At 37.2% G+C, this 19,704-nt stretch overlaps 1 protein-coding gene across 20 annotated transcripts in view; it reads right to left on the bottom strand.

Moving 5' to 3' along the window:
• Positions 1-4,380: 4,380 nt before the first annotated feature.
• ELAVL2 (ELAV like RNA binding protein 2) overlaps positions 4,381-19,704 on the bottom strand; it is a 176,546-nt gene continuing 161,222 nt past the window's right edge. For 17 of the 20 annotated variants that reach the window (XM_055137408.1, XM_055137380.1, XM_055137384.1 and 14 more), the window contains 3 exons: positions 16,664-16,889; positions 7,674-7,712; positions 4,381-7,151 (listed from right to left, as the gene is read on the bottom strand). In XM_055137408.1, coding sequence (XP_054993383.1) covers positions 6,821-7,151; positions 7,674-7,712; positions 16,664-16,889 — 596 coding nt within the window. In that variant the 3' untranslated portion in view covers positions 4,381-6,820. The remainder of the gene's footprint in view (positions 7,152-7,673; positions 7,713-16,663; positions 16,890-19,704) is intronic. The other 3 variants (XM_012936057.2, XM_055137345.1, XM_012936069.2) reach the window with 2 other exon arrangements.

Below are 19,704 nucleotides of genomic sequence, written 5' to 3'. Positions count from 1 at the left end.
CTGAACTTCACAAGAAACACTTCTTTGAGGGAAAAGAGATGTACCATGCCTGTAAATATATAGTAGCTCTTAACATGGTGCTACTTACTTCCCAATAGATTGCAATTTTTTTAGGATCCAAGAAATAAAAACTATCTTTTGGACGCCTGACCAGCCATATTTAGGTCCTACAGCATATTACACTCATTTCTCACCGCAATTCTTGTATCTCTTGCAGAGCATTCCAGGTAACAAAGGTACCTTGCCAACTGGGCTTCATTCCAAATGCTGGGTCCCTAAAGATGGCTGTTGCTTTCGGCACATCTATGAGCAGGTCCACAGAGAGCCTGGTTTCTTCTGAAACTGTGCAAGGGAGGATTCTCGGAAAAAGGGCACAACGAAAACAGAATTAGAGACAGTAAATGACTACCAACCACCTTTGGTATAAAGAGAGTCCTTTCTACTGAAGGCTATTCAAATAGTCTGCTTTCGTCCCTGGAGCTCTTCATTAAAGACAAACCATGGCTATTAGCTACACTCCAGAATAGCAAAAGAGAAGTTATCAAACTAAAATATTATTTTGGAAATACCTGAGAAACATTTGGATTTTATAATTTTCCGTCTCTTTTGCAATGAGGGTGCTACTTGAGTAGCCTGGAAAAGAAAAATATAGATACCCAATGTAAGACTGAACTAGAAATGATATAAATGCTAAAGAACTTCATTATTTAATCAAATCAATCAGTCCATGCAAAGGGTATGTATTCTGATTGGGCCAGTAATATTAGTGGGGAGATTTTGCTTTGCCTTTTTGTATACACTAAACAACATACTACACATAAACGCCTCTTTTGCTTTTTAATTTGGAGGTGAGGACGGAGGGTGACCATACACAGGGGTGCTCAGGAATTACTCCCAGGTAGGTTTGGAGGACCACCCCCATTGGGTGCCGGAGGTCAATCTCAAATCAGCTTTGTGCAAGTCAAGTGCCTTACCTACTGCACTATCTTTTCAGATGTAAAAGCCTCTTTGGGTTTTGTTTGGGGGCCATACCTGGTGGTACTCAGAGCTTACTTCTGGCTCTGCACTCAGGGGTCACTCCGGGTGGGGCTCCTGACCATACGGGGTGCTGAGGGTTGAACCTGCATTATCACTCCAGCCCCACTAATGCCTATTTTCAAGGAAGGCAACATCCACACTAGCGTGTCCTATAGAATTCTTAAAATTGTGTGTATTTATCATAGCAAATATTTACTGTTACTATAAAAACCAACAAGGGAGCAAGAACAAAGTTCTTTTATTTCTTTCAAGCCAAACTTCTGACTAATCTGAAATTTACCTTGTTCGTCACAAAAATTTGTTTATTAACCTGTAAATCCATATTGGTCTTACCTGCAGAGAAAATATTACGAGTGGACAGAAGCTTACCGACTTGTCCTTGACCAATGTTTTCTTCTTCCATTTTCTCTCTTCAACATGTTTTAAATTGTACCTATTTCTTTTTCTTTCCATCTTTGGGCTGTAAGTGGTGTGCTCGAGGCTTACTCCTGGCTCTAGGCTTAGATATTGCTGCTGGAGCTCTAGACTTAGAGAGTCTCTAGGGAATATATGTGGTGCTGGAATGGAAATGGGGTTGGCCATGTGTCAAACAAGTACCTTACCTACCGTACTACCTCTCTTGTACCCAAATCCCATCTATTCTTACTAGGCTAAAGCTACCACTTATTTCTGGTCTCCCATGACCATCAAGCCTCCTCCAAACACACTTGCACACAGACATATACACACTCAAAGGTGACTCTCTTACTCCGTTTCCTTTTAAACTCTGTTCTCAGCTCTCGATGTTTTCAGTTACTTCGGGATTTGGAAAAAATCTTTCTGGGTGCAAGGCAGACTTAGAACAGAGAGTCTCAAGTCTTTCATGCATTTGTGTGTGCTCCTCTGAAATACTATACTCAGTAGGGGTTCATACTTGGTTATTAGAGGTATTTTAAAAAATAACACCCATGAGTATTTCTGGGAATTAGTAAACATCCACTACTCCTAAATTATTAAAACTAAAAATAAAGCTTGAGCCCCCAAGTGATATGTCTTATTTTAAAGTAGAATAAAGCTAGTCAGCATATTGTTAATATTCAGGTTATTTTGAACATATTGGTGCTTAGCAAATTGTCACCTCATATATTATGTTTAGAGACATCCAGGCGAATTGTTCCTTTACTTCAACTATTCAGATAGTGTCATATTGCGCATAATAATTTTTACACTGCTTTAGAAAAGATATTAACAGCTTAATGAGTATTGAGAGCATCTGAAGTTTTACCTAATTAAATGATACTGATGTCAGATTGAATTTTACATAAATGAGTTAATAATCAGAAAAAGCAAAGAAGAATCTATTTGACGAGCAGAGCAGGTTCACTTTTGCAAACTGTGTCTGATAAAAGTGGCCCACGTTAGGCTGGGGTCCGCTTCTTGACTTTTGCCAAAGCTGGGACTTTATAGCAGAATCTGGTGTTTGGTCTGCTCTCCTTTCTAGGTGACAGTTTTCCACAAAATAAAAGCCATGTCTTGCTAGTCTGACAGAGTCTGAATATAGTATATACATAACCAATACGTCTGTATTAAACTACCAAATAAACTACAAAACAGAATTCTGGAAAGGTTAATTTTAATATCCCTATATGAACAGGCTGCCTGTATAAAAATACAGTTATCGAAAACTACCAATTTGAAGAAAATTGAGCCTACTTTTAGAATTTTCACAAGAGTGCAAAGCATACTGTGAGAGAAAAAGGAGCCGATCACTGGAACAACTAAGGCTCTAAGTGCTCTTCAAATAATACTTTTGTTATGATTTTTGTTATGATTTTTATTTCTGTTTTCCTCCCCTATTTCTTCCAGTGTGGGAACAGTGGCACAAGGATAAAAACTGTAAATTTTGGAGGGGAGAGCATAGGATATTGCTTACGCAGTTAAAGTATGCATTCTCCTGAAAGCGTGTTAAAATGTCAATGCATTTATTGTTAAGATATGTGCATTTTCATACTCTAGGTAAATCTTGGAGCAAGGAAGTCATAAGTTTCTACTACAATTTATTTTAGATGCTCTTAATAAGGAATCTGGCAATGTTTACTTTTAAAAATTAAAGTTACAGTACTTTTCCTGAAGTTAAAGTAACATTAAGTGATTTTATGCTTACATTTTTTGGTTGGTCACTCTCACACTTGATTTTGATATGGTTTAGATTACTTGCAAGTATAAAGTGAGAAAATATTAGAAGGAAAAAGGCAGAGCAGCAGTTTCACATCTCTTTTACTGCAAATTTTCCCACCAAGTGCTCAAATATAAAAGAACTGCTGACAAGCAAGCCAGTCAAAATACTGATAAGCATGCAAGAGGAGAGAGGTAGTGGGGAGGATGTTCCAACACCAGAAATTAGAGTATTAAATTCACATAATAAAGAAGGGAGCATGGAGATCTGAGATTAATTGCATGTTGGAAGAAAGGAATTGTCTTTCACTCAGTTAAGCTCTTGACTACTAAGCTGTGAATTCAGGAAAATTGCTTTTGAAATGGCTTTTTAGCAAAAAAATAAAAAAGTTGACAGATAAAATCAAATTAGAAAAAGCCACTTAGTATACTTTGTTTAAAAGAAAAAAGTAACTTCATCATTATATCAAATTTTCTTAAGTTCACAGAAATAGAATTCTTGTTAAAATAAAAGATTGCAAGAAATATTTTTCTCCCGCCACAGAGCTGTCCTATGTTACACAAAAACTGAGCCAAGTGTAAAAAATGAACTCCACAGGAAAGTAAAACATAAGATAGGTACAATGTATGGTTTATACACATGTACTACTACTATATGTATCAACTCAAACCTAAGAAAAATGTATTTTACAGTTTTAAAGAAGAGTTCTGATACCTGGCAGTTGGGCAAAAAATTGGCCTCACATACCAACAACCCAGTAAGTGAATTAAATTGTGCCAAAATGGGAAGCAGGTAAGTTATCCTCCATTTTTTTTTTCAGCTCAAGTAAATGTGTAAGGAAAATTCCCACTTGAAAAAAGGGTCAAAGCTTATTAAATCAAGACTAAAGAATGATTTCAATATCAAATTATGCAAATACCAAAAGTGCAGATAAAAGCAAGTATTCCTATAAAACTTACTCATCAAAAAAGAAAGTAATATTTGAAAGCTAACTAATCAAAAGTTGTCATCCAAAAATTTTCTGTGCCCATTCTACTTGAGTTGACATGCTTTTGGGGGATTTTTTACTTACGATAACATGGCTTTCAACTAAAGCTCGGAGGGAACTTTTTAGTTCAAGAAGTCAAGTTTACTAGACTGGGTACAGGAGCCCCCAAATTGTGTATAAAGACCTACTCACCACACTGTTCTTTCCCTTCAACTTTGTTTATTGATGTACTGAACATGAAAAAGTACAAAGAATCCAAACACAAAAGAAAACATGTACAGCCTCTTAAATACTCAACAGAATATATTTTCTATTCCAACAGATGTGAATTAAGTCTTACTGTACAACTTCAAATAAATACCAGCCTTACATTTTATTAAGTGCTCTGATAAACACTGTAAAGTGAAGCACAATTTGCATGCCCTCTCATCAATGCCTTGGTTTGCTACAGTAGTATAGGAAAGAAGCATGTAGCTGCTGTTTTCCCATGAGGGAAACCTTATTTTTTTTAAGTATATACATGTATTTTGTTTTTTAGCTTTTTTTTTTTTTAAACGCAGAAGGTTAACTGACAATCTAAATGCACCTAAGGATATGAGAAAGTGCTAAGCCAATTGATTTCTGAATAGCATTGAGTGGGTCAGCATGAAAACTCGCTTATTCACTTTAGCACGCGCCTCACAGTATATGTACTGTACTATACTGAAAATTTTTATAACTACAATTTTAAATAATAAAAAATAAACTCAACGCAACCGCAAAGATAATGTACAACTATGTTATGCATAGCACACTGCCTGTTCTAAGGGGAAGCATGTGAGCATCTCAGTTTATACAAAAAGCAGGACGTAACTATATAGTTCTCAGTGCATCCTGATGAAGGTATTTTTACCTTCAGCTTTTTTGAAAATTTAATATAAGCTAGATGCTAATCAGAAAATATTTTGTATTTTTTAAAATTTCTTTCATACATGGTAAAGACTTATTTTATTATTTCCCCAAATAGTGGTTTAAGCATCATACAAAGTTAAATTTCAATAGCATACAGATATTTATGATTTTTGTATGAAAAATGTAAGGAAATTTGTTCAAAACCTATGGTTATACTCATTTTTTTACCACAAACATATTTATAAATGAAAATGTAGCATCACCATAAACAGCTGAAGCTAGACTATCTACAGACAAAATTAGCAACAAATCTGATGCACTGTAAATTCAAGTCCTCAGGACAACGAAAGTGATTAAGCAAGACCTCAAGTAACAATGTTAATGCCATTTACAAAGGAAAAAACTGATACAAAAACATTCAAAACCTGAACATCACTTGGCATGTAAGGGAAAAAAAAATCAAATTAGCTGAAAGGTTCATAAACACAAGGTCTTATTTACATTACACAAAGCTCAGGTGTTAGCCTTGAACATAACTTTCAAAAAACCTTCAAATATATCCAACTCAGATCATTTTTTGCCGATTTGCTGCAGTACAAATCATGTGCAACATCTTTTTATCCTTAAGACAAAACAATTCTTCAAACAATACTGCAAGTACATCACTAAACACCATGAGCTCTATCTGAAGGGATTTCTTTAGGAAGAACAGATTTTCCCCCATCTCTTGGTAATTTAAATTTCTTGCCTGCTCTTATATATTCTTTTGTAAATTTTTTTTTGTTTCAAAATCACAAATCAATGTGAGCCGCCTATCACATAATAACCAGGATGATCAGACACTCCACTGGTGATTACAAAAATGAAACCAGCAGTGTTTCACCATTGATTCTATTCCTTTCATACAAAGATCTCAAAAGCATTTCTACATCATAAATCTTTCTAAATTTTCCAACCGCTGCAAATTTCCTGGTAAATTTTAAAAGCTCACTAGGTGTCATATGAAGAGATTTCTCAAAGTATTCAAGTCAAAATATTTGTTCCAGGACCAGTAAAAAGTTTCTCCAAATTTTCTTTTTTATAAAAATAGATGCTTTTTTTAAACCCACATCAAAGAGGCTCTTATCTCTTTGGCAAGGTACTGCTTTACGAAAAGTTCTCCAGTATTCTTACAATAAGCGTTTATAATGTAGCCCCCCCCTTCCCCAAACCCAAATCATAATTACAAAATAAATATTGTTTTTAACTTCATAAATAAAAATGTAAACTTCAAAATACTTTTCTTATACATAACAACAATGTTTAAATGTAAACCAAACACAAAGCTAATCAGAAAAAGAAAAAAAAAGGGGGGGTGGGGGGGAAAGACACAACCAACTGAAGAATTACAACACAAAGCCTCAATATTTACTCACAGGTTCAAGGCAGTTATGTAAAAAGAAAAGAAATGTCTTCCCTTAGCTGAAACACTTTAAAAGGTCCACCTTCTTCAAAGAAGGCAATAGAATGCAATGTGACAGGTAAAAACCCTGTACCTCTTGTCCATATTCAAACATAAAAGATATTTAAGAAGTTTTAATTCAAATACTAGCAATAAAAAATCTCACATATTTCTTAGGATGCTAAGTAGTCGTTTTATCCCCATCTCAACACTGACTTACAAAGACATTTACTAATGTATAAAGTTTCTCTTAACTTGCCTTTGTTGTATAGTTTTCATATAGAAATGGACTGAGGACAAGAGCTCATTAGGCTTTGTGCGTTTTGTTTGTCTTAAAGGAGACCTGCAGGACTCTGTCCCCCAGACGGTATCCATTGAGGCTAGCTATCGCCATAGCTGCCTCGTCATAGTTTGTCATAGTCACAAATCCAAAACCTTTGCATTTATTGGTGTTAAAGTCACGGATGACCTTCACGTTGGTGACAGCTCCAAAAGGCCCAAACATTTGCCACAGGATACTCTCATCTGCATCGGGAGCCAGGTTGTACACAAAAATACACCACCCTGTTCCGGGGTGCCCGGGGATATTAATTCCAGCCAAACTGGTCATTCCATCAATGGTCATTGGAGAAAACCTACTAAACAGAATAGGAAAAACACAGACACACACACACACAACAGAAATAGAGGCTGGTTATAGCAATGGAGTATCTCTTTTTCTCATCCCAAGGATTTTATCAACTACCCTCCCGCCACAGATAATCTACTTGATGTTTCAACCCAAGTCTGTGTTTTGCAGTCACATGCTATGCTATCATAGTAATAATGTTATGAAATGGTCATACTCTGCTATATCAGAACTATATTGAGGGCTGGCTTCATAAATTAAGCAGAATCTGGGGTGGGGAGACCAACACATACATAAACATGCTACAAATGTCTCAATGTGATATAAAACAAAAAAAGATCTTTTTAAGACCAGGTGGCATCCAGTGGTATAAAATATTTCTCAAATAAATCGTGCTTCCAAAAGCAGTTTTTCATTAGGTCTGTACATGCAAAAGAAAACCCAACAAAAACTTAAGAGGGATGTCACTCCCCCAAATCAAAGAAACTAATTATGGGAAGGGATTATGAGTATTATGAACCTCTATCATTACCTCTTTACTCCATAAGCCATATTGAGCAGATTGTCCAACCTGCAAAACACACATTTAGCAAACTTCAGTTCTTAATTTTCCCCTTTATGTTCAAGAAAGTTGGGCTTGTTACTGCCATCTTCCAAGGGGATATCTGTATATTCACTCAAAACATCAAGTCTTTTCTCATATTACTGAGAGTTGGTATCCATCATCAGAGGGCACTAGCTCTTCGATGGTACCATGGACCTCTCTAAGACTTGGTGTCAATGCAGGTGAAAAACTGGTGGCTATCAGAGAAAAATGTTCAGAGATGCCATCAGAGAGCCTTTGGAATAGTTTATGTATGAATCCTGGGTCCTTTCCTTCTGCCAGGCTGATTTCTAAGTGTTCTGCCTGTATCTACATGTATTTCATTACAACTTTGAACTTTCTTAACTCTATTGGTTCCTAAACATACTAAGGCACACAAATTTAGTTTACAAAACTGTGACAGCAATAGTAAAACTACGCAAAATTTTTCATCTATTTAAATTTAACTTTCCTGACTTTTAAGGACTTTTATTTCTTAAATCATGACGATCCTATTACAGATAGAAAGTTACAGATTACCTGCTTCAGCTAAACCTCTTAACATACTTGAGGAAGGGCCATAGATATTCTCACTGCTATAAGTGCGACAAAGTGAGGTCAGACCCCAAACCTGCTGATGTATTTAGGTTATACTATAAGAAGTGAAACCCTACTCAAAGTCGACAAAGTCAGAAAGCTTCTCTCTGTAGCTTCTCTGTAAGCTTCTCTCTGGAGCTTTGAAAGGAAAAAAAAGTTCTCAAAGTCCTTGGGGGCTAGAGACACAGATTAACTCACTGAGCACCTGCTTTGCATATGAGAGGCCTGGGTTCAATTTTGTCACATGGTCCCCCAGCATGACCCAGAACAACTCTGAGTATAAAACTGGTAGCAGTCTCTAAGCACTGGAGAGTGTGTCTCCTAAACAAAACAACAACAAAATAACTGGGGCCAGGATCGTATCCCTTAAAATTCTCCACCTCTTTATTTCAAAAGTTTAAATGATTTGATGGTAGTCTATTCTTCCTGCTCAATGTGTCTCATAGAGATTACCCAGACGTCATATCACAGTGCATACCAATTACTTACATTTGTTTAGAGGAGGGGGGCGCAATTTAATACACTTGCCTCATAACTACCTTCAAGTGCCACAACCTTGGGTCAGCACGATCCACGTCAATCTCTGAGTCAGAGAGAAACCATTTTTTCTTTTCTCTTAGCACCTCTGAAAAGTATGTTTGAAAACTAACTCAACCAGGTGGGCTCATCTGTGGCAACAAGTAAGGCTCTTTTTGAATACACATCAAAAAAGCAACTCCTGGTTTTATACAAGCTAAGAACCAACTCTTCCTGGTCTTCTGGAATCTGAATAACAATCTTCCTGCTTCCAACCACTTCTGGTATTATTGTATATTTTTTTTAAAAATTTGAAATAAGATGAAGAACTAAGCTAATAGCATGCAAAGTGTAAGGAAAAAAACAAATCGAAATGACAAGAAGTCCTCAAACTTCCACTGCCTCGTCAGGATGGCACCTCTGAGAGCATATGGGTGAAAAGAGGAGGAGGGAGAATTTTGTTTTTTTGCAGCACTGAGAAGTATAGCCATGGATGTTTTGATGGTTAAAAAAATAAAGGCTATAACATAAATAAAGGCTCTACACTATCAGTATCACTAACCATTATGCAATGTGATAGAGAGTATTTCATACAATTTCTGGACAGGTCAGCATATGGCATATTACACCTACAGAAGATAATAGTATATACTGATGTCTCCTTCTGAAGCGGCTGAAAGACACATAGGCATAGGTATATTACTGATGAACTCAAAAGAGTTCAACTACCTGTGTCCATTAATGGGTACTGGGAAATACTCTCACACTCCAACACCAGCAATGTAGGACAACTAAACAATGTTCCGCAGAATCTCACAATTTTTGCAGCATTTTCAAGATTAGATGGAAAACCACCCCTGCTTCAGAAGTGAATTGCACTCTTCATTAGAGTATTATGGGAGACATATCTCATCCTCCCCTTCATCCTAGAATAGCCGTAGGACTTGTACTTTTTTACTATATTTCTGAAGGTGCTCCAGTGTGCTTTATGCCTGTCTACTTGTGAAATCCCTTGTGAGTCCATGGATTTATCCTCAATTGAAACTGAGTCCATGGTGAACCATTCATTTCTTATTTTAGTGAAAATCAAAATACTTGGAAATAATTCCAAATGATCTCTCCTTCAACTGTAAAGAGAGGAAGGAAGAGAATCAGACCCAAGAAACAGGGTCCAGGCAGTGCTAAAAACCCTGAGCTTGCAGGGAGGTGATCCTAGAAGATTCCCCTGCTCTCACTGCCTCATAACATGGGTTTCACACAAGAACGGGGACTAGGCAGAAGGTGCTAATGGAAACTATGTGCTCCAAGTGCCTATTTGTTTGGGGGGCCACACCAGAAGTGTTAAGGGCTTACTTCTGGCTCTTTACTCAGATAACTCCTAATGGTGCTTGGGGGATGATGTGGAGTACTAGGGGGGTCAACTCGGGTCCGCCTTATGGAAGGCAAGAGTTTTAACCTGCTGTACTATCTCTCCAGTCCCCATGCACCTTAAAGCAGTTGGAAAACTATGAACTAGGTGAAAGTGATAAAAGAAAACTGATGTATTTTGCTTTAGCTGATGTCAGTGGTTAGTCTGAGCTCAGGCAGGAGGACCAGTACTGTCCAGGATCTGTCCAGGATGACACATCCTTACTAGGTTGACCCAGAGTTAAAGACAGTCACCTTTCACTTGTGGTCATATAAAAATGCATGCCAATTTTTACAGGTGACCAAGTTAATAACCTTCAGAATGACCCAGGGGCATGGGTACATAAGGATGTACTATAGTCCAGCAAATGTCAAGGTCTCTCAAATATATTTTAAAATTAAAGAACTTTACTGAAGGATTGCTGTCCAAGCCATGTTCTCTCCTGACAACATTTCTTGCTTGCATGTCTCTGTTGCTTTGCTTATTTCCACTCTGGAACATGTACTTCTCCCTTTCTCCCCCCATATCTTCCTAAATGAGTTTCAGTAAAAACTACCTTGCTTCGTAAAAAACAAAAGTCCTTTACCGTGATTTAATCTATGCCTCACACCCATTTCTTCATCACTCCGTATCTATGTGCCATGTACTCTGCTGAAGAAACACTGAGCGGTTCTCTTTTGGGGAGGAGGGTGCTTTCCACGTGGTGCTCAGGGATCCCAGAGCCCCTCCCAGCTTCTCTTCCAGCTGGCCTTGTCCAGCTGACCCCTCCCAGCTTCTCACCTAACAATGCAAAAGGAACTGAGATGCTGTGTGGGCCCTTGAAGCACACAGGAACCACCTGTACTGCTCCGAGAGGGCTTGGCAGTTTATGAGACAGCATTCACTGCTGTGGCCACGCAGTGCTGGGGATGAAAGCGGGTTGGCAGCTTGCAAGGCATGCAGCCATGACCCCTGGACCATCGCTCTGTCGCCTACACCAGGCAATTCTCAAAAGGATAGTGCCTCTGTCACCTCTGTTTAGGTTAGAAGAGATCCATTTTCATAAGAGACACAGGAAGTGGATTTGGAGAATTAAATTGGGAAATCTAGATTTTATTAAAATAATCTTCAAAGAAGTACTAGTTTCAAAATGATTCCTGCAGAAATGATGAGTTCATCACAAATACTGTTGTCTGCAGCAAAGTGAAGCTAGCACTGGTAAAAGAAGACCAGATAAAGGACGGATAGTGGATTATTAGTATAAGACACATTATGAAGCTAAACACAAAACAATCCATAGGTCTCACATGGAATCAGACAAATTAAAACTATAAAAATCTACATTTCTAAATCTTGATTTAGAGGTACATACTGTGAGGGGGTATCTGGGCCATACCCTGCGGTCTACTCCCTGCTCTCTGCTCAGGGGTCATTCCTGGAAGTGCTCAGGGAACTATGCAATGACGGCAATACACTGGGGCGGGCTGTATGCAAAGCAAGTGCCTTAACTCTTATACTGTGTCTCTGGCCCTTTAAAGGCATATGAGCTATAAAGAATCTTTCTGGCTAAATATCAAGCCAATCAGCATCATAATTAACAGGATGTTTAACATGCTGATTTCAACCTTAAATGTTAACATTTATTTTATCTTTATTCTTTTTTTTCTCCATTTGATTATGGTTTTTAAGGTAGTGAGTATAATAATACAACTCTAACGCATAAAATTTATTAAAATACATATGCAATATTTTACTGTTATGAGAAATACAACTCATACTATTAACTTTTTTTTTCTTTTTTTTGGGTCACACCCGGCGATGCACAGGGGTCACTCCTGGCTCATGCACTCAGGAATCACCCCTTGCGGTGCTCAGGGGACGATATGGGATGCTGGGATTCGAACCCAGGTCAGCCGCGTGCAAGGCAAATGCCCTACCCGCTGTGCTATCACTCCAGCCCCATCATACTATTAACTTTTATATTTGGAGTAGAAGTATATATTAAGTAAAGTTTTCTCATTTTATTCTCATAGCTGTTTATGAGAATAAAAAGAAAATACTTGCCTGATTTCCACAAAATCTAACTGACAATAATATATAAGTGCCCATATGTAAATATGTGAAGTAAATTAAGTTTAAAAAGTAAAGATTAGTTGATATCAAAATAAAGTTCTGAAGCCTAAAAATAAACGTCCTCAAAACACTTTAAGCACCATTCAAGATATGCTTTGAAGTTAAACCATAATATACATACTTGAACTTATTCAATTAGATGGTATCACCTACCCTCTGAGAAAAAGTAGTACTATTCAAGAGTAATTATTACTAGTTTCTTCCAGAAAGATTTGTAAATGTGCAACCAGTATCAATTTAAATTTAATAAATAAATGTTGACCTAAAGATTTCCATTAAAAATGAGTAAAAACTTACAAAAGCAGGCACACAAGCCATTAGACTTGATCACAGTAAAATTAAAGCTGCTACAGCAGAAGAAAATACACCAAAAAATCTGGTTAAAAATTTAATCCAGATACCACATTCCAAGAATATGCAAAAGGGGCTTCAAATACACTATCCATCCAAATAAATAAGATTGACCTCCTTTTTTGAAAGCTGTAGTCTATTAAATAAGCATTTTAGATCAGCAGCACTTATATTTAAATAACTCTAATTATTCACATGGGTTGACTGAGTCATAAGCCTCAAACCTACTTTTGAAATTAACCCTTATAATACGCTACATTTTAAATCTTGAAAGATTTGGTGGATGTCATGAATATTAAAAATATCCTTGACTAGCATTATATTTATAAACCATTCTTCAATATCTGTCAAATCCTAAGATACTAATATAGAAATGTAGAGTTAAAAGTTTAAGAGTTGGAAAGTGATCAGCCCAAAGCTGAAAGCATTAGCACAAAATCATTAAACAAAATATTTGTGTAGTAAAATAGACCTAAACTATGCAAGAGCAAAGAAACAATTAATAAAATCTAGGTTTTGTTTGTTTGATTTGGGGTCTCACCCAGCAATGCTCAGAGGTTACTCTGGCCAACGCATAGGTTCATTCTCAGAGGCGCTCTGATCTATGACTGACCCCAGGCTTCCCACATGCCGAGCACAGACACTAGGTCTTTGAGTTTCCCCCAGCCCCTACCGCCACCCCAGGCTTATGAAAGTCAATGTTTTAAAGATATTAGAGAAACTCAATCAAAGAGACCTCAAATTTTACTTAATAAGTCTAGAGAACCTTAAGAATTAAGGTTCTCAATTTCTTCTAAAATTCAATTCCAGATCAACTACCTTTTTAAATTTATTTAGTTAGTTTTTGCTTTTTGGGTCACACCCAGCGATGCTCGGGGTTACTCCTGGCTCTGCACTAAGGAATCACTCCTGGTGGTGCTCGAGGGATCATATGGGATGCTGGGAATCAACCCCGGTTGGCCAAGTGCAAGGCAAATGCCCTACCCGCTGTGCTATCACTCCAGTGCCGATTAACTACCTTCTTCACTAAGTTCAATGCTTAGGTTCTATTTTAGGTGGGGAGTGAGGAGCTGAGACTAGTTAGGAATCTGAAGGAAAAACAAATTAAAATCATCCCTCAGTTTCTGAAACCAGAATTCCCTTATAAAATACAACTCATTTATTTTTGCTTGTTTATTTGGGGGCCACATCCAGTGGTGCTCAGGGCTTACTCCTGGCTCTAGACTCAGTGATCACTCCTGGTGGGATCTCTCCTGGTGGAATCCCTCCTGGGCTCAGGGAATGACATAGGGAGACTGTGTGGAAGATAAGCACCTTATCCACTGAACTATCACTCCAGCCCGGACAACTTATTTCTTTTTCCCAGAATTTCTTTCTGGAATAGTGAAGGAGGAATTTTGAAGTTAATGATAAGATGAAGGCAGTAGATATTTTTAAATTACATTTGACCACAACATCCTATAGATTTGTACACACCACCACCACCACCAATAGAAAGAGCTAGAAGGAATTGAAAGACAATACAAGTTATCAAAGACTCTAATATTTGAGTCACCTACATTCCTTGCCATTTCAATAATAGGGTATTCTGAAGTTTAGTCCAGTTTAGTCCTCTTGCCCAATCTTCCTTTGAATTCAATCTTGATTCTAAGAATAGAAGTTTCCTTAATAACTACCATAAGACAGAGCTTACATCAGAAAACAAACAAAAAAAATCTAACAACTTAAAGGCAGCTAGCTACCTGCTAACTTTAAATTTTTTTATAGTTTTAAACTGTTTAAATTAGTACTTTTAAGCTTGCTTCTAAGCTCAGTATTTTTCCTGTTTCAAAAAGTCCTAAAGTTATTAGTATAAACATATTTAAATAATATATATTTTGCTAGGCTTCAAAAAGTTCTAAAGTTACTAAGTGTGTGTGCATGCAACTGTGTTTATGTAATTTACTTAAGAATATGCCATACGGGAAACCTGACATATAGGTGTACTAAATATAGAGTTGTAAGCTCTACTTTTTACTCCATCAGGGCCAGTAAACAAGCAGCCTGAAGCATTTCTCCCCTCCAGTTCAAACACCATAACCACTCTACAGAGTGAAAAGTGATGGGGTTTCTTTTCTGCTGGTATTTTTCCTGGCAAAGATAAAGCAATGGTGAAGTGAGCAAAAGATTCATCAGCTGGGTACCTAGACAGGTACTTCCAAATTTAGTTTCAAGGCTAGAAAAACAGTGCAGGGATTAGTGTGCTTTGCCTTACATGCAACCAACCCTGGCTCATAAGTCTGCACTGCATAAAGCCCCAAAGTGTGGAGTGACTCCTGAAAACTTGTGGGTGTAGTCCCCAAACCAACCAAAATCTCTAATTTCAAATGTGGTCTACTGAGAGTGCCACGTTTTCTTTTTCCGGGACTAAGTCCATCATTCAGAATGTCATGTCAGTGACAAATGTTTCTCTCATACCTCAAGTAATGCAATTGATTTTTCTTTTTTTGGGTCACACCCGGCGATGCTCAGGGGTTACTGCTAGCTCTTCACTCAGGAACTACTCCTAGTTGTGCCCAGGGGACACCATCCCACATATGGGATACTGGGAATCGAATCCGGGTCTGCCGCATGCAAGGCAAATGCCCTACCCGCTGTGCTATCGCTCCAGCCCCTGTAACTGATATTTTTAAAGTATTTGACTATTCCTATCTATATGCTTTTCAGAACATTAACGTCCTGATTAAAAAAATGTATGTGACTTAAAGTAGAAAGCATTTTACTCCTTATTCATTTTCCCCTGTGACTCTATTTCTGCTAATTAACTAGCCTGCTCTAGTAAGAAAATAAAACTAATATACATACATTTGTAAAAAAAATACCAAAGGAGTTAGACAGCGTTATGACTGTTGTATATACCATATGGCAAGAAAAGAATACAAAAGTGCTCTGGAAAATAAAAACTGAGTGACTGTTTATAAAACCAAAAGCTCTATTGTACAAAGTCACTATTCTCACTTGCAAATTGGGATCATTTTTTTTAAATCATTCTTGGGTCTGGTTACTATCCCAGGATTAGAATGAAATTTCAAAGATTGGGATTCACTTCTCTATGAGATAGAATGCTTCTGAGCTAAAGATATAAGGCTATTCTTTGGAACTATATAGAAATCAGAAAACACCACCCACAGCCAAATCTAAACTATCTGAATAGCCTAGAAGCTAAGAATGGTTTTGCCATTTTTAAGATGTCTCATTAATTTTAAAGGCATCTCTATGCAACAGACTGTGTCATACAAAGCCTAAAGTCGTTACTATCTGGGCCTTTCTACTATACTCTAAATTATAAGGAAAATAATTTTTTTTCAGAGAAAAGGACCCATTTGTAGAAACAACTTATTGCAGAAATTATATATACCCTTAATGGTCCACATATTATAAAAACAAAGTAACCAAAGATATTTGACCCAAAAAATGGGGTGAAAAATCCTATCATGAAAAAAAATCTAAAAAACAGAACAAGCAAGGGGAAATCAGAAGCACTGGAAACAGGTAAGGTTGTGAATCTATCCAAGTTTCTCAACATCAGGGCTTCTATGCCCAAGACTGGCCGCTGGTGCAGCTATGTTGTACACGTCAGGATATTTAGTGGTGTTGCTAAACTCTACTCACTGAAAGCTCGTAGTACCTTCCACCCAAGTAATACCCCCATAAATGCCTGCAGAAAAAGTGACCTAATGTCCCCAAGGGGCAAAATGACCCCAGTTGAAAACCCACTGCTGCAGGGCTCTATCCTTTTGGTCCCACTTTCAATAGGAGATTAAGACATCATTCCCCAAGTGGTTTTTCTCTGTTGGTATGAAAAACAATAGGAACGATAAACAGCAAACTGGAAAGTCTGTCAATAAGAGTACAGGATAGGGAACCTAACAATTCTGAATTCAGTAGCTGGGCATAAGAACCAGATCAGACTTACCTAAAACGCTGTGCCTGCTGAGCTAGAGGTCCTGGATACCTTCTGTTTGGAGACTGGTACAGCTGGGAAAGGATGGCCTGATTTGTTTTTTGGCTTGGATTATTAGCAAACTTTACAGTGATTGGCTCAGTGGCACCGGGAGGTTTCTGGCCATTTAGGCCTTTGATAGCTTCTTCTGCCTCAATCCGCTTGTCAAATCGAATGAACCCTACACCCCTTGATATGCCTATAGTAGGAGTGGGAAAGAGGAAGTGAAAAGGAAGGGGAGAAGAAAAGAAAATGATTTTTCCCCTTTTCAGGAACACATTTTCATCCATATAAAACATCTGCTGCAAATTTATACAGAAGGAAAAGATTCATCCTAAGTTAGCATCATTTAGGTTAGAATTTCAATTTTTAATCTTTTTAATGCATTAAGTCAGCTATACAAAGTTAAACGCTTATTATCACATGCCAACCAGTAAGTCAAGAAGAGAAAATACATAAGAATGTCCATATTTTCTCTCTCTTGCTTTCATCCCTCCCTACCATACTCTCTCTTTAGTAATGTCTGCATTTTATCTGAGTTCTATTTTTCAAATTAGGCAGTTGAACAAGAAATAGAAACGAAGAGTACTTTTTTTTGTAACAAAGAGAACTGAGTTAAGCATTTGATAAAAGGCTATATTAAAAATACATGCAATAATGGTAGAAAGATGTATTCAAGCTAAGTTTTTAAGTAATAAATTCAACTTAAAAATATGCAGTATACTATTTCTTATTCAAATTTAAATATTATACAGGATAGTACCCCTTTTAAGAATGTGTCCTTTTTTTTTTTTTTCAGAACATTCAGGGAATCAGAAAAAGAGGCCTTTCTAGTTCCCTGAATCTTCTTTACTACTTCTAACTGACTATACTTAAATATAGAAATAACATTTATATGGGGGGGGGGATGAGGAAAAAAAGACCCATATTTGAAAAATCAACAAAATGAGAGTAAATCCTCAAAGCTTTTCAGCTTTTGCAGCACTGCTCCAAACTATGGAATGCCATTCTTTCTCTCGTGGCTTCTACTCTGAGAGACAAGAACGGGAAAACATAAAAATGGCCAAATAACGGCAGCTTTTGAAAAAAAGAAGAAGGTAACCCAACTCATTCATTAAGTTTGAATGCATGATGAGTAGCTGCATGTAAATGTTTTCTTGCAAACTGGTACTTGAAGTAGCAGCTTGGAGCAAGTAGCTAGAAAAGTCTACATGATTCCAAGAATATAATTGTGGAAAAAAAAAAGAATGAGATATTACTGAGAAAGATAAACTGAGGAAATACACCAAACCATAATGATTCTTTTGAACCTTCAAAGAAAGGATGGGCTATTTGAATACTGGTGCAAATTCTGTGAACCTTATCATACTAAATGAACCTTATCATCTGTAACGGTCATCTCAAAGAGCACCCATCTCTGTACCTTTCTATTTAAATATATCTGTTGCACATTATTACCACCTGATGGATGAATGACAGAATTACAGGGTTGTGATTTTCATTTAAGGAAAGTGAATGACTTTTACCTGGAAATCCCTAAAGTATACATGTGCAATGTGATATAATAGCAAATATATCCTTTTAAATTATCCACTAACTCCAACAAAGAATAACTCCTGGGATTTAACTGTTCCATGAGAAAGCATTACTAAAACTAGTGGTCTTCAAACTTGGGCATGTATTAGAACAACTGGAATCGCCTAGCAAAATGTCCACCCTCGGTGTTTTTATTCATTAGGTTTTGGATGGAATCTAAGAATTAGCATATTTTGCCAGACTCTGGAATGATGCTGACACGCAGGTACAGGACCACACTGAGAATCACTGTAAGACGTATAATTCAGAGATAGATTTCCAGGGCAGGAGAAAGAACTCTACAAAACAAAAACCAAAACAAAAAGGGAGCCAGGGAGATGGCTTAAAGGCTGGAGTACATGTTGTGCATGCTGGAAGCCTCAGCACTGCATGGTCCCTAAGCACCCACCAGGAACCTCCATTCCCTTAAGGCTCCAGGAATAGCTACTACCAAGTACGGCCCCAACACAAAAACAAAGGAGATGGGTTTCCTGTATTACAGCTGAAATTTCATCTGCCCTCCTTAAGAATGACTCAGTTGACAAAAAACATGAGTGATATAAACAAAATATATTTTCTGATAGCAACAAAGATACCCGTTTCCTCTGACGGCTAGCCCGAGATTTCTATTTAGTCCCACCGAAAGTGTTATGTGAAACTACACATACCCAGAGGATGTATAGGGAACATTATGAATGCTGCTAAGAACAAAACCTTATTTTTGTATACTGTGTTTTCTGTATGTTGTATATGTATTTTCACAAAGCAGAGTCTGCAGGCCATACTTACAAGCATGGATAGAATAGCAGATCTCTCTTCCCTAGAACTCAAGGGCTAAAGCTTCCTCGAAAGCCAATTATCACTTGAAAAATTAAAAACTAAAATTCAGCCCGAGTTCATTCCATGTTTAATACACCACATTCTGCGAGGTGGGTGGGGGAGGCAAATGATACACAATGTATCTGCGAGATATTACCATTATACCTGACTGGAGGAGGGAGGGACTTGCAGGATGGGAGGAAAGAAGAGAACAGGAGTAAGGGAAAGAGAAGAATAAAAAATAGCCTATTTTAATCAGAAAAATCCTAATGAAACCTGAATATATGTCACTGTAGGTGAATTTCCCCTCTTGCCATGTTTTTCTTTTGTTCAATAATTTTAAAAAAAGGTATTACTTTCATAATAGAAATGTATGCCTTTTTAAAAATCCATAATCAAATCAATATTAGCCTTTTTTCATAGTGTTTGATAAAAGAGCTTCTTTACACAAAAAAGCTTTAATAATGATCATAGTAGTCTTTATTTCAGTTCTGTTAAAAGTTATATTAGGCAGAAAATGCATCTTTAACATTCAAAATCTCAAAATCCTTACTTATACAACACAGCATGGAACTGGAAAATAGCCTTAACAGCAATTATCAGTGTCTATGTAATGTAAT

This window comes from Sorex araneus, chromosome 1, assembly GCF_027595985.1.
Source record: "Sorex araneus isolate mSorAra2 chromosome 1, mSorAra2.pri, whole genome shotgun sequence".
Lineage (NCBI taxonomy): Eukaryota > Metazoa > Chordata > Mammalia > Eulipotyphla > Soricidae > Sorex > Sorex araneus.
Note: the sequence above shows the minus strand (reverse complement) of the source record. Positions and strands in the feature narration are given on the sequence as shown.